The sequence below is a fragment of the Oncorhynchus keta genome, chromosome 12, assembly GCF_023373465.1.
Source record: "Oncorhynchus keta strain PuntledgeMale-10-30-2019 chromosome 12, Oket_V2, whole genome shotgun sequence".
Taxonomy (NCBI): domain Eukaryota; kingdom Metazoa; phylum Chordata; class Actinopteri; order Salmoniformes; family Salmonidae; genus Oncorhynchus; species Oncorhynchus keta.
In genome coordinates, this window is record NC_068432.1 from 54,605,408 (window position 1) to 54,616,340 (window position 10,933).

General features: G+C 47.5%; 1 protein-coding gene across 1 annotated transcript in view; it reads right to left on the minus strand.

Annotated features, from left to right (window-relative positions):
* Nucleotides 1–10,933, minus strand: part of LOC127906526 (netrin receptor DCC-like) — a 31,396-nt gene that overhangs the window by 13,446 nt on the left and 7,017 nt on the right. The window contains exon 3 of the mRNA XM_052458750.1: nt 776–914. Within this exon, the coding sequence (XP_052314710.1) occupies nt 776–914 (139 nt within the window). The remainder of the gene's footprint in view (nt 1–775; nt 915–10,933) is intronic.

The following is a 10,933-nucleotide window of genomic DNA, read 5'->3' on the forward strand; positions in this document are numbered from 1 at the left end:
TCATCTTCCATGTATACAAGTGTAACAGTATAACTTTAGACCGTCCCCTCGCCCATCGGGCCAACCAGGGACCTTCTGCACACATCAACAACAGTCACCCTCAAAACATCGTTACCCATCACTCCAGAAAAGCCACGGCAGAGCAAGGGGGGAACCGCTACTTCAAGGTCTCAGAGCAAGTGACGTCACCGATTGAAACACTATTTAGCGTGCACCACCACTAACTAAGCTAGCGTTACACAAGCAGTGGACACTATTTCCGTGCTTTTAGGGCCCATAATACAATTTTTAAGAAAATGGGCGTAGCTTCACAACGTTTTCAGATTTTAATAAAATGTCTGAAAATATCAGACGAGAGAAATACATACGATACAAATACACTGCTTTAAATAATTATGACAAATGAAAATGTTTAGCAATGTTGAGCAATGTAATAAAGTAATGACTTACAAATAAGTTACACTAAACTTTAGTGAGAGAGAGAGAGAGAGAGAGAGAGAGAGAGAGAGAGAGAGAGAGAGAGAGAGAGAGAGAGAAAGACAACGAGAGAGAGAGAGAAAGACAACGAGACAGAGAGAGAGAGAAAGACAATGAGAGAGAGAGAAAGAAAACGAGAGAGAGAGAGAGAGAGAAAGAAAACGAGACAGAGAGAGAGAAAGACAACGAGAGAGAAAGACAACGTGAGAAAGACAACGAGAGAAAGACAACGAGGGAGAGCGTGAGAGAGAGAGAGAAGGGGAGTGGATCGAGGTTGAGAAAAGACAGAGCTCCTCACCTGCTTCGTACGTAGTAGCGTGAGCTGTCATACTCCACGTGCTGGACTTACGGCCCTTGGTGACCATGACAGCAAACTCGTACATGGTGTTGGGTTTGAGGCCAGTGACTGTGTGGCTGAGGGCTGTAGTGTCTGCAGACTAGAGACAGAAAGAACATAACATCAAAACTATTCTGTCAGAGGTCCCCATCGGTGGCACATAACGGTCTCATGTCCTTTGGTCCTTTGTACTTTTTATCTATTAAAATGTTTTGTCACCCCAAAAGTATATCAAATCAAATGACGAGATCAGTAGGGACAGCACGAATCCCCCGAGATGACAAGGTACAAATCTGTCGTTCTGCCCCCTGAACAAGGCAGTTAAACCCACCGTTCCTAGACCAGTTAACCCACTGTTCCTAGACCAGTTAACCCACTGTTCCTAGACCAGTTAACTCACTGTTCCTAGACCAGTTAACCCACTGTTCCTAGACCAGTTAACCCACTGTTCCTAGACCAGTTAACCCACCGTTCCTAGACCAGTTAACCCACCGTTCCTAGACCAGTTAACCCACTGTTCCTAGACCAGTTAACCCACTGTTCCTAGACCAGTTAACCCACTGTTCCTAGACCAGTTAACCCACTGTTCCTAGACCAGTTAACCCACTGTTCCTAGACCAGTTAACCCACTGTTCCTAGACCAGTTAACCCACTGTTCCTAGACCAGTTAACCCACTGTTCCTAGACCAGTTAACCCACTGTTCCTAGACCAGTTAACCCACTGTTCCTAGACCAGTTAACCCACTGTTCCTAGACCAGTTAACCCACTGTTCCTAGACCAGTTAACCCACTGTTCCTAGACCAGTTAACCCACTGTTCCTAGACCAGTTAACCCACCGTTCCTAGACCAGTTAACCCACTGTTCCTAGACCAGTTAACCCACTGTTCCTAGACCAGTTAACCCACTGTTCCTAGACCAGTTAACCCACCGTTCTAGACCAGTTAACCCACCGTTTCCTAGACCAGTTAACCCACTGTTCCTAGACCAGTTAACCCACCGTTCCTAGACCAGTTAACCCACTGTTCCTAGACCAGTTAACCCACTGTTCCTAGACCAGTTAACCCACTGTTCCTAGACCAGTTAACCCACCGTTCCTAGACCAGTTAACCCACCGTTCCTAGACCAGTTAACCCACTGTTCCTAGACCAGTTAACCCACCGTTCCTAGACCAGTTAACCCACTGTTCCTAGACCAGTTAACCCCACTGTTCCTAGACCAGTTAACCCACTGTTCCTAGACCAGTTAACCCACCGTTCCTAGACCAGTTAACCCACTGTTCCTAGACCAGTTAACCCACTGTTCCTAGACCAGTTAACCCACTGTTCCTAGACCAGTTAACCCACTGTTCCTAGACCAGTTAACCCACTGTTCCTAGACCAGTTAACCCACTGTTCCTAGACCAGTTAACCCACCGTTCCTAGACCAGTTAACCCACCGTTCCTAGACCAGTTAACCCACCGTTCCTAGACCAGTTAACCCACTGTTCCTAGACCAGTTAACCCACTGTTCCTAGACCAGTTAACCCCACTGTTCCTAGACCAGTTAACCCACTGTTCCTAGACCAGTTAACCCACCGTTCCTAGACCAGTTAACCCACCGTTCCTAGACCAGTTAACCCACCGTTCCTAGACCAGTTAACCCACCGTTCCTAGACCAGTTAACCCACTGTTCCTAGACCAGTTAACCCACCGTTCCTAGACCAGTTAACCCACCGTTCCTAGACCAGTTAACCCACTGTTCCTAGACCAGTTAACCCACTGTTCCTAGACCAGTTAACCCACTGTTCCTAGACCAGTTAACCCACTGTTCCTAGACCAGTTAACCCACTGTTCCTAGACCAGTTAACCCACTGTTCCTAGACCAGTTAACCCACTGTTCCTAGACCAGTTAACCCACTGTTCCTAGACCAGTTAACCCACTGTTCCTAGACCAGTTAACCCACTGTTCCTAGACCAGTTAACCCACTGTTCCTAGACCAGTTAACCCACCGTTCCTAGACCAGTTAACCCACTGTTCCTAGACCAGTTAACCCACTGTTCCTAGACCAGTTAACCCCACTGTTCCTAGACCAGTTAACCCACTGTTCCTAGACCAGTTAACCCACTGTTCCTAGACCAGTTAACCCACTGTTCCTAGACCAGTTAACCCACTGTTCCTAGACCAGTTAACCCACTGTTCCTAGACCAGTTAACCCACTGTTCCTAGACCAGTTAATCCACTGTTCCTAGACCAGTTAACCCACTGTTCCTAGACCAGTTAACCCACTGTTCCTAGACCAGTTAACCCACTGTTCCTAGACCAGTTAACCCACCGTTCCTAGACCAGTTAACCCACTGTTCCTAGACCAGTTAACCCACTGTTCCTAGACCAGTTAACCCACTGTTCCTAGACCAGTTAACCCACTGTTCCTAGACCAGTTAACCCACTGTTCCTAGACCAGTTAACCCACTGTTCCTAGACCAGTTAACCCACTGTTCCTAGACCAGTTAACCCACTGTTCCTAGACCAGTCAACCCACTGTTCCTAGACCAGTTAACCCACTGTTCCTAGACCAGTTAACCCACTGTTCCTAGACCAGCTAACCCACTGTTCCTAGACCAGTTAACCCACTGTTCCTAGACCAGTTAACCCACTGTTCCTAGACCAGTTAACCCACTGTTCCTAGACCAGTTAACCCACTGTTCCTAGACCAGTTAACCCACTGTTCCTAGACCAGTTAACCCACTGTTCCTAGACCAGTTAACCCACTGTTCCTAGACCAGTTAACCCACTGTTCCTAGACCAGTTAACCCACTGTTCCTAGACCAGTTAACCCACCGTTCCTAGACCAGTTAACCCACCGTTCCTAGACCAGTTAACCCACCGTTCCTAGACCAGTTAACCCACTGTTCCTAGACCAGTTAACCCACTGTTCCTAGACCAGTTAACCCACTGTTCCTAGACCAGTTAACCCACTGTTCCTAGACCAGTTAACCCACTGTTCCTAGACCAGTTAACCCACTGTTCCTAGACCAGTTAACCCACTGTTCCTAGACCAGTTAACCCACTGTTCCTAGACCAGTTAACCCACTGTTCCTAGACCAGTTAACCCACTGTTCCTAGACCAGTTAACCCACTGTTCCTAGACCAGTTAACCCACTGTTCCTAGACCAGTTAACCCACCGTTCCTAGACCAGTTAACCCACCGTTCCTAGACCAGTTAACCCACCGTTCCTAGACCAGTTAACCCCACTGTTCCTAGACCAGTTAACCCACTGTTCCTAGACCAGTTAACCCACTGTTCCTAGACCAGTTAACCCACTGTTCCTAGACCAGTTAACCCACTGTTCCTAGACCAGTTAACCCACTGTTCCTAGACCAGTTAACCCACTGTTCCTAGACCAGTTAACCCACTGTTCCTAGACCAGTTAACCCACTGTTCCTAGACCAGTTAACCCACCGTTCCTAGACCAGTTAACCCACTGTTCCTAGACCAGTTAACCCACTGTTCCTAGACCAGTTAACCCCACTGTTCCTAGACCAGTTAACCCACTGTTCCTAGACCAGTTAACCCACTGTTCCTAGACCAGTCAACCCACTGTTCCTAGACCAGTTAACCCACTGTTCCTAGACCAGTTAACCCACTGTTCCTAGACCAGTTAACCCACTGTTCCTAGACCAGTTAACCCACTGTTCCTAGACCAGTTAACCCACTGTTCCTAGACCAGTTAATCCACTGTTCCTAGACCAGTTAACCCACTGTTCCTAGACCAGTTAACCCATTGTTCCTAGACCAGTTAACCCACTGTTCCTAGACCAGTTAACCCACCGTTCCTAGACCAGTTAACCCACTGTTCCTAGACCAGTTAACCCACCGCCTCCTAGACCAGTTAACCCACTGTTCCTAGACCAGTTAACCCACTGTTCCTAGACCAGTTAACCCACTGTTCCTAGACCAGTTAACCCACTGTTCCTAGACCAGTTAACCCACTGTTCCTAGACCAGTTAACCCACTGTTCCTAGACCAGTCAACCCACTGTTCCTAGACCAGTTAACCCACTGTTCCTAGACCAGTTAACCCACTGTTCCTAGACCAGTTAACCCACTGTTCCTAGACCAGTTAACCCACTGTTCCTAGACCAGTTAACCCACTGTTCCTAGACCAGTTAACCCACTGTTCCTAGACCAGTTAACCCACTGTTCCTAGACCAGTTAACCCACTGTTCCTAGACCAGTTAACCCACTGTTCCTAGACCAGTTAACCCACTGTTCCTAGGCCAGTTAACCCACTGTTCCTAGACCAGTTAACCCACTGTTCCTAGACCAGTTAACCCACCGCCTTGTGACCAGTTAACCCACCGTTCCTAAAAGTTAACCCACTGTTCCTAGACCAGTTAACCCACTGTTCCTAGACCAGTTAACCCACTGTTCCAGACCAGTTAACCCACTGTTCCTAGACCAGTTAACCCACTGTTCCTAGACCAGTTAACCCCACTGTTCCTAGACCAGTTAACCCACTGTTCCTAGACCAGTTAACCCACTGTTCCTAGACCAGTTAACCCACTGTTCCTAGACCAGTTAACCCACTGTTCCTAGACCAGTTAACCCACTGTTCCCTAGACCAGTTAACCCACTGTTCCTAGACCAGTTAACCCACTGTTCCTAGACCAGTTAACCCACTGTTCCTAGACCAGTTAACTCCACTGTTCCTAGACCAGTTAACCCACTGTTCCTAGACCAGTTAACCCACTGTTCCTAGACCAGTTAACCCTCTGTTCCTAGACCAGTTAACCCACCGTCCTAGACCAGTTAACCCACTGTTCCTAGACCAGTTAACCCCACTGTTCCTAGACCATAACCCACCGTTCCTAGGACCAGTTAACCCACTGTTCCTAGACCAGTTAACCCACTGTTCCTAGACCAGTTAACTCACCGTTCCTAGACCAGTTAACCCACTGTTCCTAGACCAGTTAACCCCACTGTTCCTAGACCAGTTAACTCACTGTTCCTAGACCAGTTAACCCACTGTTCCTAGACCAGTTAACCCACTGTTCCTAGACCAGTTAACCCACTGTTCCTAGACCAGTTAACCCACTGTTCCTAGACCAGTTAACCCACTGGTTCCTAGACCAGTTAACCCACTGTTCCTAGACCAGTTAACCCACCGTTCCTAGACCAGTTAACCCACTGTTCCAGACCAGTTAACCCACCGCCTTGCACCAACCCACTGTTCCTAGACCAGCAACCCACTGTTCCTAGACCAGTTAACCCACTGTTCCTAGACCAGCTAACCCACTGTTCCTAGACCAGCTAACCCACTGTTCCTAGACCAGTTAACCCACTGTTCCTAGACCAAAGCTAACCCACTGTTCCTAGACCAGTTAACCCACTGTTCCTAGACCAGTTAACCCACTGTTCCTAGACCAGTTAACCCACTGTTCCTAGACCAGTTAACCCACTGTTCCTAGACCAGTTAACCCACTGTTCCTAGACCAGTTAACCCACTGTTCCTAGACCAGTTAACCCACTGTTCCTAGACCAGCTAACCCACTGTTCCTAGACCAGTTAACCCACTGTTCCTAGACCAGTTAACCCACTGTTCCTAGACCAGTTAACCCACTGTTCCTAGACCAGTTAACCCACTGTTCCTAGACCAGTTAACCCACTGTTCCTAGACCAGTTAACCCCACTGTTCCCACAGACCAGTTAACCCACTGTTCATAGATCCAGTTAACCCACTGTTCCTAGACCAGTTAACCCACTGTTCCTAGACCAGTTAACCCACTGTTCCTAGACCAGTTAACCCACTGTTCCTAGACCAGTTAACCCACTGTTCCTAGACTAGTTAACCCACTGTTCCTAGACCAGTTAATCCACTGTTCCTAGACCAGTTAACCCACTGTTCCTAGACCAGTTAACCCACTGTTCCTAGACCAGTTAACCCACTGTTCCTAGACCAGTTAACCCACCGTTCCTAGACCAGTTAACACACCGTTCCTAGACCAGTTAACCCCCACTGTTCCTAGACCAGCTAACCCACCGTTCCTAGACCAGTTAACCCACTGTTCCTAGACCAGTTAACCCACCGTTCCTAGACCAGCAACCCACTGTTCCTAGACCAGTTAACCCACCGTTCCTAGACCAGTTAACCCACTGTTCCTAGACCAGTCAACCCACTGTTCCTAGACCAGTTAACCCACTGTTCCTAGACCAGCTAACCCACCGTCTCCTAGACCAGCCAACCCACTGTTCCTAGACCAGTTAACCCACTGTTCCTAGACCAGTTAACCCACTGTTCCTAGACCAGCCAACCCCACCGTTCCTAGACCAGTTAACCCACTGTTCCTAGACCAGTTAACCCACCGTTCCTAGACCAGCAACCCACTGTTCCCAGACCAGTTAACCCACTGTTCCTAGACCAGTTAACCCCACTGTTCCTAGACCAGTTAACCCCACTGTTCCTAGACCAGTTAACCCACTGTTCCTAGACCAGTTAACCCACTGTTCCTAGGCCAGCTAACCCCACTGTTCCCAGACCAGTTAACCCACTGTTCCTAGACCAGTTAACCCCACTGTTCCTAGACCAGCCAACCCACTGTTCCTAGACCAGTTAACCCCACTGTTCCTAGACCAGTTAACCCACTGTTCCTAGACCAGTCAACCCACCACTGTTCCTAGACCAGTTAACCCACTGTTCCTAGACCAGTTAACCCACTGTTCCTAGACCAGTTAACCCACTGCTCCTAGACCAGCTAACCCACTGTTCCTAGACCAGTTAACCCACTGTTCCTAGACCAGTTAACCCACTGTTCCTAGACCAGTTAACCCACTGTTCCTAGACCAGTTAACCCACTGTTCCTAGACCAGCAACCCACTGTTCCTAGACCAGTTAACCCACTGTTCCTAGACCAGTTAACCCACTGTTCCTAGACCAGTTAACCCACTGTTCCTAGACCAGTTAACCCACCGTTCCTAGACCAGTTAACCCACCGTTCCTAGACCAGTTAACCCACTGTTCCTAGACCAGTTAACCCACTGTTCCTAGGCCAGTTAACCCAGTTAACCCACTGTTCCTAGACCAGTTAACCCACTGCTCCTAGACCAGTTAACCCACTGTTCCTAGACCAGTTAACCCACTGTCCTAGACCAGTTAACCCACTGTTCCTAGACCAGTTAACCCACTGTTCCTAGGCCAGTTAACCCACTGTTCCTAGACCAGTTAACCCACTGTTCCTAGACCAGTTAACCCACCGTTCCTAGACCAGTTAACCCACTGTTCCTAGGCCAGTTAACCCACTGTTCCTAGGCCAGCTAACCCACTGTTCCTAGACGTTAACCCACTGTCCTAGGCCAGTTAACCCACCGCTCTAGACCAGTTAACCACCGCTAGACCAGTTAACCCACGTTCCCAGGCCAGCTAACTCCACCGTTCCTAGACCAGTTAACCCACCGTTCCTAGACCAGTTAACCCACTGTTCCAGACCAGGTAACCCACCGTTCCTAGACCAGTTAACCCACTGTTCCTAGACCAGTTAACCCACCGTTCCTGTGACCCAGTTAACCCACCGCTTCCTAGGCCAGTTCCTAGACCAGTTAACCCACGTTCCTAGACCAGTTAACCCACCGTTCCTAGACCAGTTAACCCACTGTTCCTAGACCAGTTAACCACTGTTCCTAGACCAGTTAACCCACTGTTCCTAGACCAGTTAACCCACTGTTCCTAGACCAGTTAACCCACTGTTCCTAGACCAGTTAACCCACTGTTCCTAGACCAGTTAACCCACCGTTCCTAGACCAGTTAACCCACTGTTCCTAGACCAGTTAACCCACTGTTCCTAGACCAGTTAACCCACTGTTCCTAGACCAGTTAACCCACTGTTCAGACCAGTTAACCCACTGTTCCTAGACCAGTTAACCCCCACTGTTCCTAGACCAGTTAACCCACTGTTCCTAGACCAGTTAACCCACTGTTCCTAGACCAGTTAACCCACTGTTCCTAGACCAGTTAACTCACTGTTCCTAGACCAGTTAACCCACTGTTCCTAGACCAGTTAACCCCACTGTTCCTAGACCAGTTAACTCACTGTTCCTGAGACCAGTTAACCCACTGTTCCTAGACCAGCTAACCCACTGTTCCTAGACCAGTTAACCCACTGTCCCTGTTCCTAGACCAGTTATCCCACTGTTCCTAGGGCCTTCCAATGAAAATAAGAAGTTGCTCTTAAATGACTTTCCAAGTTAAATAAAGGTAAAATAAAACAATTTAAAAATGGGAGACTGTCTAGGAAAAACATTAGAGCTCAAAAACTGTTTTTTTTTTTTTAATGAGCAATAACCCCACAGCGAGGTCCTCATTGACCCGGTCCAAATTTCAATCAGCACTGCCTGCTGGGTGAACACAATACTTTCGCCATCATCACACAGTGTAAAATACTGAAAATCTGAAATGGTCCAAACACACAGACAGTGTGGTGAAGAAGGACATCTCATCAGCCTCAGGAAAGGCTGAAGAAATTTGGCTTGGCCCCTAAGACCCTCACAACATTTTACAGATACACCATTGAGAGCATCCTGTCGGACTGTATCACACCGCCTGGTACGGCATTGGACCGTCCGCATCCATAGGACTCTCCAGAGGGTAGTGCGGTCTGCCCAAACATCACTGGGGGCAAACTACCTGCCCCCCAGGACACCTATAGCACCCGATGTCACAGGAAGGCCAAAAAGATCATCAAGGACCTCAGCCACCCGAGTCACGACCTGTTCATTTCATAAGTACAGTGACATTCAGAAAGTATTCAGACCTTTTGACTTTTTCCACATTTTGATACTTTACAGCCTTTTTTTCTAAAATGTATAAAATAGTATTTTTCACATCATCAATCTACACACAATAGCCCATAATGACATCATTGACAAAGTGAAAATATTTTTTTTTTAGAAATGTTTGCAAATGTATTAAAAATAAAAAAACAGAAAAATACCTAATTTGAGATCAATCAAGAGATCTCAGGTTTTCATCAAGGATCTCTCTGTACTTTGCTCCATTCTTTTCCCCTCCATCTGACTAGTCTCCCAGTCCCTGCCACTGAAAAACATCCTCACAGCATGATGCTGCCAACACCCTGCTCCACCGTAGGGATGGTGCCAGGTTTCCACCAGATGTGACTCTTGGCATTCAGGCCAAAAAGTTCAATCTTGGTTTCAGCAGATCAGAGAATTTTGTTTCTCATTGTCTGCAGAGTGGCCAGACAGGTGCCTTTTGGCAAACTCCTAAGCAGGCTGTCATGTGCCTTTTTACTGAGGAGTGGCTTCCTTCTGGCCACTCTGAACTTACAATGGCAAGCCCCAAGTCGTTATATATAAAACATTTAAATAATGGTACATTTTGCTATTTGCCTCATGACTCCTGCATACTTCGTTGCCTACAAACTTTCTTCACCCAACCGTGGACAGACTGTTTGGTCCCACACTCGGGACTCTGACTCTCTATTGGTTACACTGACTTTAGGCCTCCCCATCCTATTCTAACCACCTCTCGCCAGTTTGTATTCATGTTACCTGATGAAATTGCGGTACAACATAATCTTGTTGCCATCTGATGAACATTCAGATGTCATATATCAGCACTGGAGAGCTCTCCTGTCCTCTGCCGTGCCTTGATTGTTTTACTGCTGATGATATCTGGAAATGTGCATGTACACACCCTGGCCCATCAGCTGTTGCTAGCCCTCAATTCTGACTTGTGCTCTGATATCTGCTTCACTGATTTCTGCTCTCGTAAAAACCTGGGTTCTCTGCACGTTAACACTAGAAGCTTATTACCTAAAATGGATCATTGAAAGTGTGGGTTCACAGCTCCAATCCAGATGTGTTGGTCATTACTGAGACGTGGTTAAGGAAGAGTGTTTTGAACACTGATTTGAACCTTTCTGGTTATAACCTTTTTCGGCAAAACACATCTTCCAAAGGTGGTGGAGTGGTAATCTTTGCCAAGGAACACCTTCAGTGGTCAGTTGTCTCCACCAAGTCTGTCCCCAAACAATTTGATTAGCTGGTTTTAAGCATGAAACTTTCAAATAGCTCTTTGTTGACTGTTGCTAGGTGCTAGCAATACGTAACTGAACGAAGTACAACAG